The following is a 23,706-nucleotide window of genomic DNA, read 5'->3' as shown; positions in this document are numbered from 1 at the left end:
AGGAAACAGAAACACGCAAACACTTATATTTTTATTTTCTATTTAAAAAAATAAAATAAAATATAGTTCACTTGCCCGACAGTCGAATCAGGTGCATGCTCTGATTTAGCTGTAGAAATCCCACAGCCCCATTTATATGACCTCTCAATGGTAAGAAACATACACATCAAAGTTTCTTTTTTGTTTTTAAACACCCAACAACCCCTTTTCATACATTTCCCAGAAGCTGACATTTAAAGCACAATTTACACACACCATGAAACATCATCATAATTGACTGTTACAGAGTGATGATAATAATATATCATTTACAAAATCCCTTACAACTTTTTGACAACAGTTATTTGGCAGAAGAGGGTGACCTGTTGAAATAAACACACACAAACGTCCTATAGTGTATATTGTACAGATAAACTGATGCACTATTGAATTTCTGTGGAAAGAGGGCGTCTGCTGTCATTACGTCATCATCGTATTAAAGTTTCACTCTTCTAATGCGTTTCCCTCTTTGTTTGCCTTGCCTACAGACAGTCCCACATACACTGTCCTGCTGCTGTCAATACTCACCAAATATGTATCAATCCACTGAAACTAACTACTGAAACTAAAGCTCTGTACTTGTAAGGCTTTTTGCATCTTCAATAGAAACAAAGAGGCTCGCGCGCCCTTTAAACGCCCACTAAACCAAAAACCTTCATCTCTGCACTCAGGTCAGGGAGTTGCGAGGGCAGAAGGTGGCCCCCAGCTCCAGGGTCAGCAGTGGGATGGGAAGTACCAACTACCAGGATCTGTGCCTGGCCAGCCCCGCCTCCGCTGAGGGGGACTACCTCAGCTCAGACGAGGACCTCCTCCCCAGCCCGCTGCCTGCCACCGCCCTCTACCCCGGCCTGTCCGGCCCGTGTCACCCCTCTGCCCGCCTCGACAGCGAGGGCAGCACGGACAGCGAGGCAGAGGAGCGGGTGCGGTCACATCCGAATCCACAGCCGCTTTACAGCAGCATGGTGTGTGCCGAGGCGCTGGATAACTGAGACCCGGCGAGGGTGCAGTGATTTCACTGGATTTCTTTGACCTAAAGAGACGCCGGAGCTCCGCAGGACTAAACCGCTACTGTAAACTGGGATTGCATTATCAAGTCCAGTCCTCCTCCTCGGCTTTTCCAGTGTTTACCTTTTACTTGATGCAGACATAGTTGCGTTGATTGGACCTCTGCTGACCATCCCTCCCTTATGTCTCCGCTCCTGTTACCGTGTCCTCCACCGTGTCGCCCACACCGTCCGACCCCCTGTTGCCGGACGAAGAGTTAATGTGAAACCGCTCCTCGTGTTCCCACGTGTGACTGCGCCAGAAACTGTCCGGCAAATTACGTGTCCATCCAAACACAAACACATGACATACAAACAAACAAACAAACAAAATGGACGGAAACTGGACCAGTGCTGCTGCTCGAGATCCACCTCTGGACCTGAATCTGGACCTGTGGTAAGGAGTGAAAGATGGGTAGACAGACAGAAAAAAAAAATCTCTCCTCCCTCCTCCTACAAACTGAGTACAGACACCTGACACACTGTATACTCTGTCCACCCTCATATAACTCTCCTTCCTGATTGGCTCGGAGTTAAATACATCTTTATCCCTTCTCTTCCCTTTTTAATGCCTCTCAATAGTAACACTCACATCCATCCTCACTGCCTTCAGAAAAAAAATTAAAAAAAATTGTCAGCCATCTATTCACCTGTGTGTGAACTGTTAAAAAGAACATGTAAGAGGTGATGAGTGCACACATCCGAATCAAATTATAGGGTTATCACAAGATGGCTTTCTTTAAATGAATCATTAACTTACTAAACATTGTCTGTGCGGCTTGCAGATGACAACAGCTTATGTCAAAAACATATTCACAGTAACCCACAAAAAAAAAGGAAGGAAGAAACTCGATGTTGCCAAATCTTTTGTTTTGTCTTTTAATTATTTATGTGTTGTAATTTATTTTGATATTTTTTTTTTATTTTTTTATATATCTATATGAAACTGTAGGAGTGTAGAGATACCGACAGAGGCCAAACTTTCTACACCGTCCTTCGTGCCAACCAGTCATCTCGCGGGTTTACTGTGACTCCGAGTGTTTCAGAGACGGAAAATGTGCTGCTATGATTTTCAATTTCTTTCTTTCATTTTGTTCTTTTTTTATTTTAAGTCTTGGAAAGGTTACCATCCAACTCGTGTAGAGCAATCAAATCTATAACTGAACAGTTTAACTTCCTCCCCGGAGCTTCTTCATACTCAGCAAGGACGGGAACAGTTTCCTTCAAAACCAAACACTATCGCGTCTGAGTTAAAGGAGCAGTTCAACCTGGTGGTAAATGCTTGTATTCAGCGTCTTACAGTGACTGAGATGAGAGGGTTGATACCACTACGATGTCTCTGTGAAGCTACAGCCAGGAGATGCTTAGTTTAGCGTAGCAGGGGGGAGTGTCCCGACATTACCCTCCCTTAAATCCCAGCTTGTTTTTTTTACATACTATACTTTGTCGATTAAAGATTAATGCAAGACTGTGCAAGATTTCTGAACCCACAATTGGTATAATGGTAAAACATTGTGCAACATTAGCAGAAGTTAAAAAAAAATAAAAAAAAAAAAAAGAGTCATACAGTCATTGGACTGATTCAGTAACCTCAGTTGCGTAGAAATATCTGGCTACGGTTTGCTAACATTCAGTGTTGCTGACTACTTTCTGTGGAGAGGAGCTGAAGCCAGCTCCAAAAGTTGCGAAATAGCTCATCACTGGATGTCTGTGTGGTAATTGACGTGTTTGTGACGCCATCGCGCCGTATTTACATTCTGCGTCGTGTCAGGTGATGTCAGCGCTTTACATCCGGGGGCGCTTCTCTTCTTCACGCTGTACTCCAAATGTGCTCTCGTTTAACAAGACAACATGTTGACCAACAGTCCCGTCAAGACTTTTCCAAGCTGCTGCTCTTCGCCACTAAAACTCAGAATTTTATAACCGTCAGGTCGTCCGATAAAATCACCGCGCAGATCATTTAAAGACGACGACTGTTCTGGGATTTTCGCTATATTTACATGTTAAATGATCACCGAGAGAGAAAGTTAGCAACAGAAAGGCCTTCTTATTTGTTCCCTCACGCAGCCTCTCCGACACTAAACGAATCGAGGAGAAGCAGTGAGGTGTAACTCGCACATGGGGGTTGTACAGATGACTCTTCTTTTGGAAAGATGGTCATGTTTGTCCAAAAAGCTCAGATTTATCCCCCAAAAAAGTCACTAGATTTGCCCCTTTTTAAAAACAAAAACAAAAAGAGTTGCTCAAAGGGTCTAAAACGTCACTAAATGTAGTCGGCAGCACTGCCAACATTACTTAAAAGTGACTACACCAAGTAGCTGAAGCTGTAGCAGCGAGTAAAACCGCTGAGAGTCGAGTAGAGTTTTATAAATACACTTTTAATTCGTAAGAAAGGGAATTTATATTTCTTCTTCTTCTTCTTTAAATGATCCTGAACAGATGAGGGATGTGTTCATTAGTGAGCTCTAGAGGGGCTGGTAGACGGGATTTTGGTGCCCTTGTTCTTAGTCAGGCTAGCAGGTTTCCTTGATGCTAAGCAAGACTAATTCATTTCCAGTATTCAGCTTCATATTTAACAGACAAGACATGAGAGTGGTATCAGTCCCCCTTTCAAACTTATCCCTTGAATTATCAGTGTCCCTCATGAGCTGATGTGGCTCACCAGTTCACGTGCTCATTACACTTCCTGACAGCTGAGACCGTGGACCAATTAAAGCGGAGGGTAGTAGTTCATTTTGTAAGGACGCCACCGAAAACGCCGTCGTCACAACTGGAGAGTGTGTGGGTGGGAAATATTTTACATATCAAACAATAATATATTCTGTTTAAGAAAAAAAAAAAAAAAAAAGTTGTAAAATGTTGCACGGAGAAATATGAAATATGAAATATACGGCGTGACAGGAACAGAAGTATATAGATGATATTTAAAGCTGCGTCACTGTCAGTGAAGTCTTACCGAAGATGGAGAGAAGTCCGAGTGCGTCCGGTTTATCAAACGGTGTCATATGTACAGCAGTGATCTTTGCTTTTTGCACTACAGAGAGACGAACTCTCCACTCATGACATGATGCTGTGAGAGACGGTGTGGAATAATGGATTCATGGTGGGATCATTTCTTATTATATTCATCTTTTCAGAGGGACAGTAACGTGATTTAAAGTGCTCCAAGATTATATGGCCTGATTTTTTTTTTTTTTTTTAAATCGTGCTTCATATTTCCTCAGACTGACTTTCTCGAAGTTCTCTATTAGCCTGCTTTCTGCTTCACAATTCTGACACCATTTGTGCAATGCAAAAGCCAGAATGAAAAAGCAGAGCATTATTGCTATCTCCTCAGAAAAAAGGAAACTGGATCTTCCAGTAATGGCCATCAAATAGTTGAAGAGGATGTTGGTTTGCCGACCGTACTGTTGCAAATAACAGCCTTTTACCGGTCACTGGCGGGTGAAGCAACTGAAATCTCTCCAATGGAATCAGTGTTTGGATATTGTCAACGAACACGTTTCAGCGGAGTTCCTTCTAGTTCTTAGTACAGAGCGGCTCCGTTGAACATGAGATTTAAGCCTTTAGATATTTTTACTTTGAGTCATATCTGGCTGAATTTCAGACTTAAAAGTCACTATCCTTAAGAGTTTTGTCATATCAGTCCCTACATGGGAAATAGCCATATTAAGTTTTCATTGTTACTGTTGGAATCGGATTTCAAAGTACAGAATAAGGACCATTCACTGCAAAAACCAAAAATTACAAAATAGCAGCAGACTAAAACATCAGATTTGCGTGTAGCCACACTTTTCCTTAAATTAATACATGAATGCCATATTTCCAGAATAATTCTTCTCCTTTAATTACGTCATCTTGCAGCGCTTTTCAATTTTGCCTGCAGTTACCAACTCCTAATAGTAACATTAAACTGGTGAATGGAAACGACTATTAATTTGCACATTTTTTTTTTTTTAAGATTTTCTTGACATTTTGTCAAATTTTGCACAATTTTTGAATTGAAAATCTTCCTACACTCTTGTATTAAATACTGTGGGAATAAATGCTCTCGGCCCATGATTTGTTTAGCTGTTATACTGTTGTCATACAGTATCACATGTTCTGTTGCATTTCTGTCATTTCTTTCAGAGTCACTTCTCCAAACATGTTTCAAACTGAACTTTGCGAACTTTATTATGAAAACGCACTTGCAAATCCCACCAGTAATGTTGCCAAAACGACCACGATTAAACCTTAAGGATTCTAACTTTAATATTTCAGTTTGGATTTCAGTCCCAAAAAAAAAAAAAAAAAAAAAAAATTACGTGAGCTAATTGTAGAAACTTTCATTCAGGATTGAGTTTCCTCTCCAAAATAAAACCTTTGTCTGGACCCAGATCCATTCCCAGCGTCCCTCGACACAAATGTGCTGTTCTGCTGTTCAGTGATGGTGCTCTGACTCACCACTGTCTGAATACAACTCTATCTACTGTGATGAAACATTTTGATATGTTTGTAAATTAGTTTTGAATATGGTACTAGCCTTCATCCTTAGTATTATTTTTATAATTACCATCAGTACTTTGGCTGCTCCTGCTTACAGCATTACATCATGATGATTAAACATCCTAATGTGCCATACAAGTAGAGAGATTTACACACTATGCTGAATGATTTCATTTATGTTTCATTGTCAGCCACTTCATCAAACAGCCATGTTATATGAAGTGAATTTTGACGTGGAATACGATCCCACTGTGCTCCTCCAGATTTATCATCTTGAACTTGAAACATCCACCACGTGTTTTTCAAATGGGAAATTAAACGATACAGTGTGAGTGTTTCCTTTCAGGTAGTGTTAGTCTGGTCTAGGGTTTCTCAGATTTATCGTACTGTATGTGATGGATGTTCGACAGCATCATACCCAGGAACCTCGTCCACCCTCTCTCTTTATCTCTTGCAGTTCGACTGATGTTGTCAAATATATTAAATGACAGTAAAATTATATAAATTCCAGTATGATGGGGAAAAAAATACATTTCAGTGTTCTGTATCCCTATGAATGATACAAAATAAACTTTGACATTGCACCTTTGCAGAGGCCTGATTTTGTTGTTTGTCACATTTATTCCACCGAAACACACATTTATTTCTCTCGCTGTGTCTCTTCCTCTTATGTTTTCATTGAATACCCTCGATGGGAATCTGCAGTTGCATCCGTCCGCTTCTTTTTAACTTGACCTCAATGATCTGTTTTGCAACGCAACTGTGTCAACACAGTGTGTCAACACATTCTGAAGAATTTTCAGCACAGTTTCCATCCACTTCCTCTCTAGTCTGATTTATCAGTCTTCCCTCGTTTTATCTGCGTTCTGTTTCTGCACCACCGCTCGTGCATATCCACAACTTGCAAATGTTTTATGAAAGTAAAATCTGGACAGATGTTATGCTGCTAGGAGTGTGCAGTTTTATGTTTTCTGTGTGAGGAAGCAGTGTGGTTGGAGCGTCGTCTCCGCAGTGTCAGTGCGCACAGACTTCCTCATCTACACAAATCATCATCCTCTCACCATCAACCTCAAAGCTCTCTGACCTTGCGTCTTTTCTAGCTTGATGTAAGGTTTCTATCTCAGTCAGACTCTTAGTGTAAAGTTTGAGTGATTCCGAGAAGCACTGGTGGAATTTGAAACCTGGTGAGTATTTGTATATTTATTTCTGTTTGATGCTAACTTGAACGTTTAGCTACTGTTGGATAAATAAAATATAACTATTCTTTGTTATTTCAGATGATAATCACCTAATTTAGAAATAATATCAATGTGGCCACATGAATCATCCTTTAAACTGCTGTTTTTATTATAAAGAAATATATGCAGCAAATAACTCAAAGCATTGTTGTTGTTTTTTTGTGCAAGTCACGTGTAAGCACAATTCTTAATTCTCACGCATTGCCAGTGAAAAATGTCTTTGTTTTATAGATGGCTCTTTTGCTTCATCTTTCATAGTTTTACAGACTTTACACAGTAAAATGTTTTGGTAAAAGTAAGTGTGTTCAGGTTGAGCTGCAGTAAAATTTGCAGCATTCTGTGTGTCGCCACATTTCAAAGGCAAGCCCGGGAAAAATATCAAGAAGTCAGTTGGTCTTTATAAAATGAGAACTTCTTACTGTCTTCCTCAAAGTCATTCATGCAGAGAGTGATGGGGAATAAAGGGAATATTAATGCTACATTCACAGATTATATTTAGTTCTCAGATCCATGGTTTGTTCGACTGTTATTATTCTGCTGTGAAGTCCGATCAATATTCTGTATCAGTCTGAACACATCCTCTTTTTAAACTAAACATTATGCGCTTTGTGTGTTTTACTGGACTCTTCACACTTGAAAACACTTTATACTTCTATGTCATAGTACTTCAGATGAAAACTGAATATGGTAGTCTGACAGCTGCAGTTAATATATACACTCACCGGCCACTTTGAGTTACACCACGTTAGTACCGGGTCGGAGCTCCTTATGTCTTCAGAACTACCTTAATTCTTCGTGGCATAGATTCAACAAGGTGCTGGAAACATTCCTCAGAGATTTTGGTTCATAACCCTAACCCCCATGGCGTGTTATCCTGCTGGAAGTAGCCACCAGAAGATGGGTACACTGTGGTCACTTGACCATGTCCACATGCCTAAATGCATTGAGTTGCTGCCATGTGATTGGCTGATTAGATATTTGCGTTAACGAGCAGTTGAACAGGTGTACCTAATAAAGTGGCCGACTCATTCCCCGACTCACTCACAGCTGTCAATATATATAATATATATATATTTATTCTTATATATATATATAATATGTATGTCCATATATATATATATATATATATATATATATTAGGAATTAGCAATTAGGGTTTAAATCTCTCACCGAATAACTGCCGAAGTCTCAAAGACGTAAATCTATACTAAGAAAATAAAGACAATGTTCACAAATTTGTTCATCAGATGTTGTTTTTTCTTCTTTCCTGCCCCATATAATCGTCTCACAGATTTATCTATGCGACCTCTGGGACAGGGCCCCATATATACATATATAATAATGAAATAATATATTAACATTGTAATAAGACTGTTGCATATTTACGAATGTATAATAATATACTAGTCTCATGGGGCTTTTTTCTGCTTTCATTTTGATACTTTAAATGCATGTTTCTGATAACACTTCTGCACTTATTCTGATTGCAGCACTTTTAGTTGTAATGAAGTATTATTATATTTTTGTATAGGTACTTTTACTTCAGTAATAAGTCTTAGCACTTCCTCCACCACTGTAGATAACCTTAAACATGTAACACAGGATAGAAAGTTCATTTATTTTTTTAAATTCAACTTCTCTGCAGCTCCTAAACTTACATTTTCTGTTACTGTAAAATACTTTTAAACATGCAAAAACTATGACACTTATTGTATTTTTGAAATGCGATCTAACACCTCAGTGTTTTTCACTGAACTGCCCGACTCATTCACAGCTGTCAAGTTTAAGCACTGAGTCATGAAATGTGTTGTACTTAAGTGATATTGTTGCGATTCTAATATGACTGTTTGTGTCACGAAAAATGTTTGTAGGAAATTTAGGTCCAAATGTCAGATTCAGTCACATTAGTGTTGCAATCAGTGTGAACCTGGAAAAAAAAAAAAAGCTTTTATCATCAAGTATGTCATTTGTTTAAAAGAAAACTGGAAGAAAAGATTCTTTGGTCAGATTTGGACAAACTGATTAAACTGGTCAAGTCTAGGGAACATGAATCAGAGCGAAATAAATTCAAAAACTTCCCCTACAGTGGATTAAGTATCGATAGTTTAGTAATTTAAAAAAAAATCTGTAGAGACCTAAACATCAGGGGTCTACACACAGTCTGGGACAGATTTAATAAAACAGTTTTAGGGTGTCAATATGTATTTATTTGTTATCATATATCATGTAAATATTGGATCCAAAATACAGATTTAAAGTTGAGAATTATGTGTAATCACATAAAGTGAAATCCAGAAACATCTGTAACAATAATCATTACATGTAGTCAATAGAAAATGCTCTGTCCTTTCTGATATTACCAGTGTCTGCTGAATTGTATACAGCCTACAGTATTTATACAGATTGAAGCAGTTCTGCTGCCCTCTTTTGGGCAATACAAATATCTTGTATAACCTCTTGGTTTCTCATTTTGTTACGTGTTTTAAGTTACAGTGTGTCATAAAAATTAAACAGCAAACCAGTAACATTACACAAGAAACTGATTTCAGCTGTCATGTACCTCATACAACATTGTGAGAACAGTGAGATTCATATGAGGGAACTGTGGATGATGGTGATGTGGCAACAGTCTGTGTAAAGCAATAACTTTTGATTTAATTCAATTTGTTTTATCCGCTGTAGATGACGTTGAATGAGGTGTAGATCAGGTCTTTTCTCCCGCTGAGTGATGCCTCGTTCTTTCTTGGTGAAGCGAGGAGGGCTGCTCCACCTTCGGCCTGCAGCAGGAAACCCCAGCCCTGCATCGACTCCAGTGGCCTTCAGCCAACTGGGAAAAGAGAAGGGGACCTGGGGTTCATCCCTGGGGGACTCCACAGCAGAAACACTGGATAGTAACACAGTGTCCATTCCATTTTTGCGGCAGGACCTTCCTGCTGCCCCTAATGGAAGTGGGTATCCTCGGCCATGTAGTCCAAGATCTTATGGTGGGTGGCAGAGATATTTATTTATTTATTTTGTTTAGCCTTGTGCCACAAGTATTTCTCTGAAGGACTTCACAAAGACAGCAAGAAACACAAAACACTTGATCTGCAGTAAGCAGCAGTGATGGGTTAAACTCAGCGGATGAGACAGAGAACAGATTTTTTTTTTGCAAGTAACTCTGACCTTGTGACAAAAAAACGTCAGTGTATTGTTCAACATATTCAGAAGCTCATCTGTCTGTCTTTCTTCTCAGACTGGGGATCTGCTGAGCCCTCCAGTCCTGTCAACTCAAACACTTTTAGCCCAGTGGAGAAAGACTTCTCTCGCCCTCTCACACCAGCAGTGTGGTTGAGTCCTTGTCTGGGCTCAGGATTTCCAGACAAGCTATCAGTGGGACATCTCACGGAGCACCCTCAGATCCTGAGGGAGACCAGGGGCAGCAGCTGCCCTAAGATCAGCGCTCCAAGGCAGGAGTGTCCATTCTGTGGCAAAGTATGGCATCCCTCCGTCATACACTAAACTACATTGTCTGACAAACAGGCTTCAAGGATTCAGGCACAGTCCTAATTTATGATGGTTATTTGTTCTGAAGTAAATTGCTCTAATGAAATGCAATTTGACGGCATAGTGAAGTGCAGAACAAGGCAGAGCTGCATTTATCACAGCATATAAATAAAAACACCATATGAATAAATACAGACAAAATCAAATCAATAGTAAGTAAGAAACATTTTACAGTTTCCACCATATTTGAGCGTGTTAGTGAAGGTATAGGCTGATTAAATATCACAGTTCTGAAAGTATTCTGAAAATGTTGACATGATGGCTGGAAGTAAAGCTGGAGGACCACCACAGTTATTGCAATTCATCCTGAAGGAGACGTGAATATGTGTATGAAACTTCATGATAATCCATCCAACAGCCTGGTTGTAGTGTTGCTAAAGACTCAAAATTCAGGAGTCAAGCTACATATAAGAGACCTGTTGATACCTCCCAACTCTGAATTTACTTAAAACTGCTGGGTGAAAATCCTCACTCGCCCTGTGCACAACATTTTAGTCAAGCCAAACTTTATAAATTGAGGAAACCTGACAGGAGACAGTGGATTTACAAACATTTGCAACTATTTCCTTAAATGATTTAATGATGTGTAAAACTGGACCACAGCTATACTCCAAATAGTTTAAGCTTCTGTAAAGTGTATAATATCTGAGGAGCCAAAACCTAATGAATTTGTAAAATTTGCTATTCCAGTGATATTAGTGCCAAGAAATGTCAACTTGTCACTTTGCTCTAGTTTTTCCAGTGTCAAACTCTATATATTTTGTCTTTGCAGATATTTTCCTTTATGTCAAATTTGAAGACTCACATATTTAGGAGTCATGGCAGCAGAACACGTCTGTCAGCAGCTCGCATCAAGTCCAGCACGGCTGATAATGAGCGGTCACCATGCAGGGGCAAGGTCAGCATCTCTTTTCATTTCCTTTCAGCCAGTTGGTGATTTTAGGAGGGCGCAGAGGGGGTGCAGGAGCAGAGGAGGTGTTTAGTTAGTCTACTTCGCCTGACTCATTGATCCTTTATCGGACTGATGTTTGTGCTGGTTAGAATCTATGACAACAACCGGGCTGTGAAATATCATGACCCTGAACATGTGTCTGGAATATCAGTTGTCTTAGCCGTGCTGTGCATTGATAAATCACATTGTATTGATAAATGCCTTAATTAGGTAATCCTCCTGTTAAAAAAAATTAAAAAGAACTACTCACCTTTTGCTTTTATTGATTTATTTGGTTGTGTTTTTGGACAAAATACACAATGCCCTCTAAAGTAGTCATGCAAATATGAGGTACTTCTCCTGACTTCTATGTGCCTGTTGTTTTAGGAAAGGACGTTTGGCTGCACGGTGTGTGGAAAAGTGTTCAAGCGCTCTTCCACCCTCTCCACCCATCTGCTGATACACTCAGACATTCGGCCCTATCCCTGCCAGTACTGTGGCAAAAGGTTCCACCAGAAGTCTGACATGAAGAAACACACCTTCATACACACTGGTGGGTTTGTGTATCATTTCCATTTGAAGCCCCTGCAATCCACTGCTGACATAATCCACATGAAATAGTATACAACTAAACAGCAGTTCATTTTTACATGCATCATTTATGCTAAATGCGTGTGCTTTCTAATGCTATAATTTATATTAGCAAATGCTTTCAGCACATACACACACCCAAATGTTTATCATCTTTAAAGGCAACTATACTGAATTTTGTCCCGTAACACTGATGACTCCTAACTGTGCAAAACATATTTATGATCATAGTCAGCAACACATATGTGTCCACAGGGAAAAAAAAACAATTCTGAAATAAATTTTTCTATTTAATTTTCATGTTTGAAAATTGGTAATTCCTGTCCAAATGAACACAGGCACACTTCTGACATATGTATGTATATCTGTGTCCTATAAAGCCAGGCTAGCTGTTTCCCCTTATTTCCATGCTAAGCTAAGCTAACCCGCTGCTGATTGTAACTTTTCCATTGGTTTCAGCCTCTCAGATATAAGTCATCTTTGGATTTTAAAATATTGGTTTTAAATATTTAAAATTAACATGTAACAATTAATTAAAGTAATAAGTTCAACTGTTATTCCTCTTGTCAAAAACGTTTAAAACATTAGAGCCAGTTCAATGTACACAATGTTCCCTCCTGTTTATTCAAAGTAATTTTGCTCTGCTCTGTTTAGGGGAGAAGCCCCATGTGTGTCAGGTATGTGGCAAGGCGTTCAGCCAGAGCTCCAACCTCATCACCCACAGCCGTAAGCACCGTGACGACAGGCCCCACCATTGCCCTCGATGCCTCTACGGCTTCCACTACAAAGTGGACCTGAAGCAGCACCTGGAGCACCACTGCACCCACCGCTGACTCTGACACGGCCAAGACAACATCTGCAGCCACTGACTGTGATGTTCTCGCGACCGAGTCAAATCTGCCATCGAAAGCTGTGGTAGTTTATATGACTGTGTATATAGCTCAACATCCTCACTGAGAGAGTACAGCTGCTTGACCATTGTGTTTATGAGTTAATTCCTATTCTTACTTTGAGGCTACTGCATCTTCCCATGGTAGGCTGAACTCTATCAAGGAAAGCAGGTCAGGTCATTCAGTGTCAGTGAGTGAGGAGAAGTTGGTCGTTTAAAGTGCAAAACAATTAGCATTGTGTTGGTGGTTCGATGGATTGTTAAGTGATCTTGAGCCTACGGGTCATGTCTCTGTAAAAAAAAGGTCTTGCATTCCCCAGTTTCTTCCAGCAACTGTAAAAATCTGTTTTTCTTCTTTGTACGCATTAATCGAGTGTCATTGTGTTTGTGATTGTTGTTTCTAACTAAACAGGACTTTTTCAGACAGCCTTATGTTTTACAAAGCTGTCATTTTTTATTTTTCATGACTACCTGTTTTTTTTAAAGACAAAACAACGAATTGATCAAATTAAATAAATAATGCAGATGAATCTTTAATGAAAATAATTATTAGTTGCAGCCATTTTTTGCTATAAAAAGTCAGACATTTTGAAAGAATTCACTGTCTGCATGTGAGTTGCATGTTTTTGTGTGTGTAGCTCTGAGGGCCTTTATTTGTTGTATTGGCTTTGTGTGCTTTGACCGAAGCTTTGCTCTCTTTCTTCTTTGTGAGTAGATGCAGCAGAATCTGTAAGAAAAATCATACACCTGACAAAACCATTCTGTGCACACTTAAACCCTTTACAACAACAAACAACTTTATGTGTTTTCTTTGGTTCTCTCTGAGGACAATAACTTCTCAGTCTGACACTACAAACAGTCCACAGCAACTGCTACCAAAAGCTTTTTGCCATTAGTAATGGTAATTGCAGTATTATTCAGCACAGAAGTAAAAACAAAAACAAAAGTATATGCTTGTAATATATAAATAAAACAGCTGTATTGCAAATGTGTCATGGTTTTGGTCTGTGTGCCTATTTTAAGTTCAGTTTGTTTCCTGTGTCTCTCACTTTACCCTACAGAGGTCCTCTGTGTGTCTCATCCTTTCTCCCTCTCCTGCCTCACACCCACCTCACTTAATCCCACTTCCCCAATCAATCAATTCAGCATCTCCCAGTTGCTCAATTATCAAATCAAAGTCCTCACCACATTAATTGATGCCTGTGGCTGGTTTTCCTCGTGCTTTCGACTCTGCTTTTTGTCATACCCTTTATTTGTAAGTAAAGTTCTCTTGTTTGCCTTAAAATCCTTAAATCTGAGTCGTTTGGGTCCTTCCTCCTGCTCTGTAGTGACAAAATGTAGAGTACAAATCTTTTTAAGTTTCATAGTGTTCCTGATGTTTGAATCAAACATTTTAAAAAAAGATCTATGTTTGATGTTTCTGGCAATGGATCCTGATGATGTAAGACTTGATTCAGATGAACAAGACAGGTTTAAGAAACAATAACACTTATTGTAGATTGTGAATTCTCTCTTTATTCTTCTGATTCTGGAGAAGCAGCCTCCTGTAAAATCACAAAAGGAAAAATAAGATGATTGTGAAAAAGGATGTGTCTGTTTTTGTTTTTTTGGGGGAACAAGGGGTCTCACTCCTGTAGGTAAATCTGATTTGTATTAGTACATCAAATCTACTGTTGCTCTGCATGAGGGGATGATCAGAGAGAGCTAGGTGGTTATTCAAGGCAACATTGGCTTAATCCTGCACTGTGGATCTAAACTGAGCTCTCAATGTTAAATGATGAACTGGTCCAGAGTCTGGAGGATTATCCAAGATCCATGTCATACAGTGGTATTATTTCAATAATTGGTCAAAAAATATAGTTGTCAAACCCTGAAGGACATGAATGATGTTTAGGAATCTGAAGAAGGCTGTGGGTGACCTGTCACTCCTTGAAATGTTCCCAGCTTCTTATTTCAGAAAAGAGGGCATCTCCAGGGCAGGTGGTGTAGTTCACCACCTGTCTGTGGCCGTGGATGGTGAAGTTGGCAACCAGTCCTCCTCCATCCACAGCACATCGGACTAGACGATGACGCAGGAGGTCCATGGCATGGCGAGACGGCAGGGAGGCCGTGTAGTTACCGATGATTGACACGCCGTACCCGATGGAATTGTGGTTCCTGGTGTGTGTGCCGAGGTGGTTCCAGCCCCTGCCTGCGTAGATGTAGCCATCAGAGCCGACCACAAAGCTGAGGGCACGAAGATATCACAGGAGATGATCACTGAATGGTGTGAATAATAACTGGTCTGAAGTAGGCTACACTTGTATTTTTCTGCAAAAATTGGAGGTGATGCAAATAGTGCAAGATATTCAGGAGTTATGCCAAAATATATTTAAGTGATGCATTTTCAACAATAGGGAATGTCCTTACAATACATAGTCAGTAGCATTCTTACTAATAGCCTACCTTCACTTACATTAACAGATGTATTAAACTATCTCCTTGGTTTTTCCACATAGTTCAATGAGAAGTTTGAAGTTTGATACCACTCTGTGACATGGAGAGTGGTATCAATCTAATCATCTAACTCTAAGCAACAAAGCAAATGAAGTATATTTCCCAAAAGGCCAGACCATTCCTTCAAAGGTCGGTTACCTGTATCCAATGTCATTCCAGCCTCGGTCTTCCTGGTGGAATTTCTGCATAGCCCTCATGTCTCGAGAGCAGTTTGGAAAGGATAAACAGGGCGATGATGGCTCGTAGGTGTGGTGAACGTAGAGAAACTGGAGGGGAAGAGTGAGTGGGATGGGTGTACCTCGGTGGGCATTTGCTCCCCACTGACATCGAGGGATGATTTGAGGGCAGTCTGTGTGTAGAAGGAGAGACAATGAGTATTAGGATACAAATAAATACAGACTTTTCAAAAAAAAATGCCATGTTGGCGAAAAACAATGACTCAGTTAGTTTATCGGCCTGAGACAAAAACAAAACACAATTAGACAGCCTGTCGCCACATATTATACAGAGCGGGCTTGGAGAATGAGAATCACCTGTTGTGATGAACCCGTAATTTAAGTAGGACTCTTTGTATTTTATTTTAAATGCACCTTTCTTTTTGTTGGTGGTCTTGGAATTTTCTGTTGTTTCATCATTCGGTCTTTCCCCCTTTTCAAGGAACCTCTCCAGAGATGTTTGTTTTTTGGTCCACGGTCTGGTTGTTGGGGACCCCTGCTCTAGTGGACTGCCTGCTGTAGTGGACTACCTGCTCTAGTGGACTACCAAGTGTATTACATGCTTTGGCATGATACCTGGTTGCACTGCACATCCAGCAGATATGAGGCACCCTTATTGTTAATTTTCACTTTCTGTATCCTTTTTTTGTCTTTACTAAATCCAGAGAGAAATATTGGTCTCTTTTGCTGACACATGCACCCCTGTGTTCACTTGGTAACAGTGTCTGCTGTGTGGTGCTGAGTGTGTTTATTGGGGCTTTTTTACTGCTAAAAGATGCCTTAAAGTTTAAGGGAGTCAACATTACTTTAGTTACTATAGTTAATATTTATCTGTGGGTTTATTTTCATTATAAATGCAGCTACCAATTACTTAAAAAGAATATTGATTACAGCAACTTTAAAGAGCAGAGTAATGCCCGTTAAATGTTTTTGCTGACCTCTAATGGTGACCTCCTGACATCATGTTTTCAGCCTGGTTTGAAGTTACTCTTAAAGGGATCTGGATCAAAAAGATCTGTTTGTCAAAGTTGTGCATATGTACAAGATTTATTTTTTTTATTAAAAAAAAATATTGTCAAATCTGTGGTATGTCATTATTTGCAAAGGTTGTCCAAGAGTAATACTGACAGTAATCATTATTTCCACCTCTAATGTCTTTGATCACTTCATGGCTCACCCCAGTACTTGTGAACAAATGCCAGCAATCCGTCCTTCACCGCCTTCCCCACTCCGGTGTCCAGAGCAATCCATTCGGTCTTCTCCAACTTCCACACCAATGCCAGCGTCTCCATCACCTGGCTGTGAAGATCAAGTGACTCCAGCATGGATCGGGAGAGCTCCCTTCGCCTCGGGCTAACATGACTGGTCACAGCATCGAGGCCACGCCCCTCGTGCAGAATAAAACTATAGTATCCTTTTAAAATCTCACTGAGAGCCTGAGGCTGCTCAGATGCAGGTAGATTGCTGAGGCCCAGGCCCAGTATAGCTCCATCCATGCCCCCATTGATGATGGCATCTGTGGCCAGAGTGGCAGGCCGAGACAGCTTGAACACCTTTGGACGCTCCACGCTGTCCCAGCACCCGTTAGGACCTAAGCGATTAGATGTTGGGAAGTCCTGGAGGCTGAGGAATGACAGGCCAAGTGTCCTGCCCAGGGTGAGAGGGAAGATCCCAGCTGTTGTCGTCCCCTCCATCTTGGCTTTCAGTCCTGATTCAATGCCCAGTAATAAGGGTGCAAGTGCCACCGTGGTGCCATCTGGAGTGAGAACCACCCCTCGTTCTTCTCCATGGTCCGTCACAATGTGGTGAATAGCTTTGTCAAAGAAGCTAAAGGAGGATGCGTTGAGAATGGCTGTCTCTAGAACTTTAGCGTCACTGAGATTATATGATGCACCCAAGAAATGGATGGTCATTACATCATCATTGCCGGCGGTCCTCCGCAGGGCCCTGACCAGAGCCAAGGGGGACAGACCAGTGTTGGAGCCTTCAACCTGCTGCACGGCTTGAATGAAGCTGTCCATGTTACGCAGGTGGATACCTGACAGCAACACAAACAAGGTGAAAAAAAGAAGTGAAGGAAGTTAATGATAGTGCATTAATGAGTGAGTGAATGAAGTTTAGTCAAACAGTGCCACTGTTAATGTCCTCAATGACATGATACAAGTTTTATATATAAAGCCAGAGAGAAACTTTGGTGTAGAAAAAAGTAAATCAAAAATGTTGACATATGGATCTAATACCTTCTCAAGTGGCACAGTTACTGATGATGATGGTCAGCTACATAAGCAACTGAAAATGATTGGGTGGTGAGAAGGATGAAATATATGTTTTAAAACAGCAAGGCATTTCCCAGCATCAATAATATTTATTTTGGATCCACATTTGACTTAGAAATAAACATCCTCTTTTCAATATCTATTACCAAAACTGAATTAAGTTGTTACAATTTGTTTCACATTTACTAAAAGGGAAGAAGTATAGAAAATGCAAGAGGAACTTCACATCTGGAAACTATTTGGAAAGGTACAATTGTTTTTGACTCCAAAAAAAATGGGGAAATTGCTCAAAAGAGGAAACAACAAGCAAAATGATTTGTGATCTGTTCTTCCCCAGTCCTATAACCTGGTGTTATGGCTACTTCCTTCACAGCTCATGTTAAAACAATTATCCCAACATCTCCCTGATGCTTGTTGGAGGAGGTGATGATCAATTATTCAAACAGCATAAGCATACAACTTAACCAGAGTGTTTCTTTGTCTTAGTTTAAAAACTCAACAAATCTCCATAAATGTACACAACATCACTTTCTTTATGTCTGTGTCTCGCTCCTATGTGATATTTATTTTTGGAGACAGATGTAGACATTTATATATCTGTGTGTGATGAGTGAATTTCTGAATGATTTGTTTGTTGCATTCAGAAAATACAACATTTAATATTCGAGTAGTAAAGTAAGGAAAATCTGCAGTTTACAGATAACAAAAAATGAGTGAACGCCAACATGCCACATGTATAAAGAAACTACTCTTTATCAACAAACAGAAAAGTAACTAAATTAGTTCAATGAAAAATGGAATGCAAGATAAAAAAAATTAAAAAAATGTTTTCCATATGTTAAATAACTGAGCTTACCTGTCGGCCTGCTGTAGACAGCAAGGAAGGAAAATAAAGCCAGAACAAAAAAACTTTCGAAAACAGTCATGTTGCATCTCCTGCTTGTTGCCTCTCAAAATGCAGTTTTTGGTTCAAACAAAAGAAACAGAATTAGGTTTTTCTCACGCTGAATGGAGAAACCTGAACAGTGAGATGTGAAGGAACCTCCACAATAATCCTGTGCTCCCTGTGACTGAGAGGATTTGTGTCAGTGTATTTGTGTGGGTGTACGTGCATGACTGCAGCCTTGTGTCCCAACAGAGAGGAGTACTTTGTGTACACTTGTGGCTTCAAATATTGATTTAGCCAACAGTGAATCAAAGTGTGTCACGAACAAAACAGAATTTGCCCCCTTCAGTCCGTCACAATGTTCACTACAAATGTTTTTATCTCAGTTCGATGGAGGCGTCATTTTTCTCTTGCCTGTGATACAACTTTGAACATCTTTTGCATGTCAGCAAATACGACAGAAGTGGAAGATAAACCAGATTTATGGTTAATGTTTACCATCTCATGTGATACGTGCATCTGTTATGTAAACGTTTTTAGTCACCGGTGATCACATGAACAATCGATTAAATGTGGACTTTTAAAATAGGAATTACAGTAAACGGAAATTTACCTGATGAGGGGATGTTTTTCAAGATGTTGTCGAGATACAACAACATACAACAATTTGTCATGAATGCAAAAAAAAAAACATGTCACTATCTTGGGAATTTTGCATGCACTGAAATAAGTGTTACATATAATCCTAGACTCGTGGAAGAGTGGGTTTCAAAGAGACACGAGACTTCAAGGGCCAAAATCACTGAGATGCCTTTATATTATATTTGAATTATAAAACAGTATATGGTTGTCTTGTGATAGTTGGCACCAAAGTGTAAGACTTTAACTCAATCAAGTTAAAAAATCAAACCAAAAAAGTTTACAGATTTACATTTAACAAACTTTTTCGGAAACGGGGTTGTATAAATACGAATGTGTTATTAAGATTTTATGAACCCACAAAGTTAAATCCCTGAAGGTATGTGTCATCAACAAAATGTATTGGAGATCATTTCTGCCTTTAAAAAAAAATAATACAAATTTTGGCCCCAAAAAAAAAATCGATCAGTGGTGTCGTGCGACCCAGTGACGTTTCCAACCCGGAAGCAACAGAACGACAACAAAACAGGTGTAGTAAGTGATCAAATGAGTGCTAATTGAAGAGTGTGTTTTTGTGGAACCTCATTTGAAGTATATTTCTGTCATCCGTGCATGGTGGCATCTTTGCAGATGTTATTTTGCTGTTCCGCGCATGCCTGCTGCGGTTTTGTCCCTGGTTAGCATTGCCAGCTTGGCCTGACGTACAGCAGCTCGTGTTTTACGTCTCTCTAATGTCTCCTCTTCACAGCTGTGTGCACCAAACAACAATGGAGACTCGCTTCACCAGAGGCAAGTCGGCTGTTTTGGAGCGGCCCCTGAGCCGCTCTAAAACCGAGGTGAGCGTGAGCGCCTTCGCCCTGCTGTTCTCGGAGGTGGTGCAGTACTGCCAGAGCCGCGTGTACTCGGTGTCCGAGCTGCAGGCTCGCCTGGCGGCGCTGGGGCAGCAGGTAGGGGCCAGCCTGCTGGACGTGCTGGTGCTGAGGGAGAAGAACGGCAAGAGAGAAACCAAATTGCTGAACATACTGCTGTTCATTAAGGTACACACCCACCGAGTGTGTGTGTGTGTGTGTGTGTGGAGACTGCAGTGGGGTTATTGTGATGTGATATAGAGTAGAGCAGCTGTTTTGAAAACCAATCATCTGTGACTCGATAACTAATTAACAGTTGCTTTATAAGATGTGTAGAATGTTTAGAATATAACATTAAAATGCTTACATGTTGGTGCAAAGTAAAAAGTTGATGTGGAAAGGGCTCTTCTGCATAAAGAGTCATTTCTATATTGTTAATTACATTTTCAGAGTTTGAGAGTGGGGTGCAGCTGTTGTCTTGACCTTCTTTAGCAAGTTCTGACTTTTTGAGTGTTGTGTTATTTATCTGCTTAAGATTTGTCTAATTTTAGAAAATGTACACAGGTGTTCTAATATTAATGGGGGAAAAATACGTACTTTTGATTAAAAGAAATTAACAATTTCCAGGGGAATGTCCTCAAAATCCACAACAAATAGATACACCAGTGAGTCTTTTCCAAACTTAGGGAAAACATTGATTTTGCTCATAATGCCAATTGTAAATGCAGGATATTTCTTTATAAAGAAGTATTTTTACAGTGTTTTACTGTGGTATTTACTTAAGTAATTAATCAAAAGACTTCCATCAACACTGGCTTTGAAAAAGGCTCATAAATCAGGTTGTCAGAAGATGTGACAGAAGAAGTCAGGAAATTGTAGGAAATACAGCAGGCGTCCTCCAGAATTATGAGTAGTCATCATCACCATCAGCAAATACTCGCATTAATTAGAACAGTTGATGGTGTGCGATACAGAAGAATGAAAACTGAAATATAATCAGATGGATGTGGACACATAAACCGCTTCACCAATATGTTTTATGTGTACTTCTGTCATCATTGTATTGAATACCAGTTAAAATCTTTGCCTTTGGCTGCAGGGAATATAAAAATGGACTATAAAATAATAGTGTACCACTTTCAAAGTTAATTACTGTTAGTGTAATCCCAACCGTCACAGGTATCAGTGTGGGGGGCGTTATTTGGTAAGGAGGCAGACAAGCTGGAGCAGGCCAACGACGACGACAAGACGTACTACATCATCGAGAAGGAGTCCCTCGTCAACACCTACATCTCTATTCCCAAGGAGAACAGCACCTTGAATTGTGCAGCCTTCACCGGAGGCATCGTAGAGGCCATCCTCGCCCACAGTGGCTTCCCCGCCAAGGTCACGGTCCACTGGCACAAAGGCACCACCCTCATGATCAAGTTCGATGAGTTGGTGATCGCAAGAGACAAGACGCTGGAAGGCAGATAGTGGACAGATGGATGAGAGGCTGGCAGGGTGTGTGTGGTGGAGGTGGGATGTTATGTGTCAGCTGACATTTCTGTATGACTGCTGGATTGTAAATTCGCTAATTCAAGAGAAAACCAATTGTGATGAGAAGAAGAGAAGGATTTGCTATAAATCTGCAGATAATTGTAACTGACTGATGAATGATGATTAACTAAATTATTAATTTGGTCTATAAAAGTAGCAGAACATTTCCCTTACAATTTCCAAGGGCTGGAGTTGATGCGTCAGAATTCAAATTTGATTTAATTTGAGTATCCATTTACCATCAAACAAAACAAAAATTAGTACATTTTTACATTTAATAAGGCAGGAACAAGCCTTTTTTTTTTTTTTTTTTTAAAGTTTTTGTCACTCAACAAGTTGACAAATTATTTCACCTCTGAAGAAGAGTTTACTGTGTTGAATGTAACTGTTACCTAGACATATTTATTTGTTGATTCCACTTTTTTTCAGTGGAAACTGAGACTTGCCAGGAAAAAACTGAATGTAAAGATTGCACCAAAATGTCTACGTAGTTTAAACATTTGGTAAAGTTTGTGCTGTAAACATTTTCCAAGCCAAACAACTGATGGAAAATGCTCCGTATCTCCAGATCACCAGATCACCATATTAGTCAGATGAAATGTGCGGCTACATCTGCGGGCCTGATGGGAACACAGCTGTCCATACTTGTTTGGGATCACCACATCACTGTAAGAGTCTTAACAGAGATGTATAAAGGTGGGGCAACTTTACTTGTGTAACATGATAAGCCTGCGATGTGAGCATTATGGTTTGCATGTGTGTTAATGTTAAATAAATGTTTATACCTGTACTTGTGATCAAATGTACATAAATGGATAAGGGACTGCTTTTTGGATAAACATGTTTTTGTTTTTGGTTTTTTTTAGCCCTGAGAATAATAGCATTGCAATTTATGTTTTAGGAAACACAGATGTTTGACCTTACACAGCAGGATGCCACAACTGGATAGTTAAAGGTTGGGAAATCAAGGAGTGAAGGGGAGTCGTTGTCTGAGAGAAGAATAAGACTTGTCATTGTGCTTCTGTTTCCGAGTAGCTGAAATGTGGCGATAAATAGACTGATGCTAAAGACATTTCCAAGAGAATTTATTATGCACTGTTGAAATACTGCACAGACACTCAAGACTTCAAGATAAACAAAACACCTGCTATGGTTGTCCAAAAATGCTGTTAATATAATGTAAATCACCATAATATGGAGAGATTTCTACAACCAACTCAAAGGTAATGACAGAAATACACTTGCTTAAATTATAGAGCACAGTCCCCAAAAATGTCCCATTCAAATATTTATATATACGTAGGTCTATGGTCTCATAATTTTCTGTTTTGTGAGGTCTCAGTGACCTTTGACCCCTGCCAACATCTAATCAGTTCATATTTGACTGAGTGGATGTTTGTGCTAAAAAGAAAATTGAAATTCCCTCAAGGCGTTTTTTAGGTTTCGCTTTTATAAGAATTGGACAGATGTGAGGTTATAGTGACCTTGACCTTTAACCCCCCAACATCACTTTGCATTCATTGACCAAGAAAATATTTGTGCAATATTAGATGGTCTTGAGATATCATGTTCACGACGATGGGACAGACAGACTGACGGACAACCCTAAAACCTTTCTGTGGCTATCGCCAGTGATTGCTACAGATTTGATTTTCATTGAATTGTTATGGGGGATTTGAAACAGGCAGTACACGCAAGGAGACCCTCAAACATCTGCCTTAAAGAGAGGTAAAAAAATGTATCAAGCTGATGATGGAGACTGTTAATCAATTGTACAAAATACATACACATCACATGTATTACCGCATGTTGCAACATATGATAACATGGGGAAAATATGTGGGAAAGTTTTCACATGGGAATCTACATGGGCTTCACACATTACACCATGAACATTTTCCAAATCCACGTTTCCCATTGGCAAAATACGTTTTCACATGTGCACAATCACGTGATCACATTAGTCCTCTTAAATCCAAAACTTTTCAGTTTGATGAATAAGAGCAAGACTTGTCTGCATAAGTTTATACATGACAATGTGT

General features: G+C 39.8%; 4 protein-coding genes across 7 annotated transcripts in view; 3 read left to right on the top strand and 1 right to left on the bottom strand.

The window, feature by feature from the left end:
* evi5l (ecotropic viral integration site 5 like) overlaps window positions 1-6,159 on the top strand; it is a 34,442-nt gene extending 28,283 nt beyond the window's left edge. For both annotated transcript variants that reach the window (XM_069697194.1, XM_069697193.1), the window contains one exon: window positions 711-6,159. In XM_069697194.1, coding sequence (XP_069553295.1) covers window positions 711-1,028 — 318 coding nt within the window. In that variant the 3' untranslated portion in view covers window positions 1,029-6,159. The remainder of the gene's footprint in view (window positions 1-710) is intronic.
* Window positions 6,160-6,607: 448 nt separating this feature from the next.
* LOC138620209 (zinc finger protein Gfi-1b-like) lies at window positions 6,608-13,726 on the top strand. The gene is made up of 6 exons (XM_069697206.1): window positions 6,608-6,754; window positions 9,491-9,792; window positions 10,044-10,282; window positions 11,127-11,252; window positions 11,673-11,838; window positions 12,531-13,726. Exons 2-6 carry the CDS (start codon window positions 9,537-9,539, stop codon window positions 12,707-12,709), a joined length of 966 nt encoding a protein of 321 aa, XP_069553307.1. The 5' UTR covers window positions 6,608-6,754; window positions 9,491-9,536; the 3' UTR covers window positions 12,710-13,726.
* A 393-nt stretch (window positions 13,727-14,119) lies between these two features.
* LOC138620207 (N-acetylmuramoyl-L-alanine amidase-like) lies at window positions 14,120-18,829 on the bottom strand. Of its 3 annotated transcripts, none has more exons than XR_011310856.1 (5): window positions 18,609-18,829; window positions 16,654-17,514; window positions 15,400-15,610; window positions 14,635-14,991; window positions 14,120-14,309 (listed from the first exon to the last, which is right to left on the bottom strand). XR_011310856.1 is itself a non-coding variant. In XM_069697199.1 (5 exons), the coding sequence occupies exons 1-4, from the start codon at window positions 18,676-18,678 to the stop codon at window positions 14,688-14,690; spliced, it is 1,446 nt and encodes a 481-aa protein (XP_069553300.1). In that variant the 5' UTR covers window positions 18,679-18,829; the 3' UTR covers window positions 14,121-14,309; window positions 14,685-14,687. The 3 variants fall into 3 exon arrangements, 2 of the variants coding, with proteins under 2 accessions (XP_069553300.1, XP_069553299.1); XM_069697199.1 differs by having other exon boundaries at window positions 14,121-14,309; window positions 14,685-14,991; XM_069697198.1 differs by lacking the exon at window positions 14,120-14,309 and having other exon boundaries at window positions 14,316-14,991.
* Window positions 18,830-19,829: 1,000 nt separating this feature from the next.
* trappc5 (trafficking protein particle complex subunit 5) lies at window positions 19,830-22,503 on the top strand. Its single transcript, XM_069697181.1, has 2 exons — window positions 19,830-20,314; window positions 21,305-22,503. Exons 1-2 carry the CDS (start codon window positions 20,009-20,011, stop codon window positions 21,599-21,601), a joined length of 603 nt encoding a protein of 200 aa, XP_069553282.1. The 5' UTR covers window positions 19,830-20,008; the 3' UTR covers window positions 21,602-22,503.
* Window positions 22,504-23,706: the final 1,203 nt, after the last annotated feature.

The sequence above is a fragment of the Brachyistius frenatus genome, unplaced genomic scaffold, assembly GCF_029030835.1.
Source record: "Brachyistius frenatus isolate BFR_SWC_R1_liver_20210118 unplaced genomic scaffold, ASM2903083v1 Contig_23, whole genome shotgun sequence".
Classification (NCBI taxonomy): Eukaryota; Metazoa; Chordata; class Actinopteri; family Embiotocidae; genus Brachyistius; species Brachyistius frenatus.
Note: the sequence above shows the minus strand (reverse complement) of the source record. Positions and strands in the feature narration are given on the sequence as shown.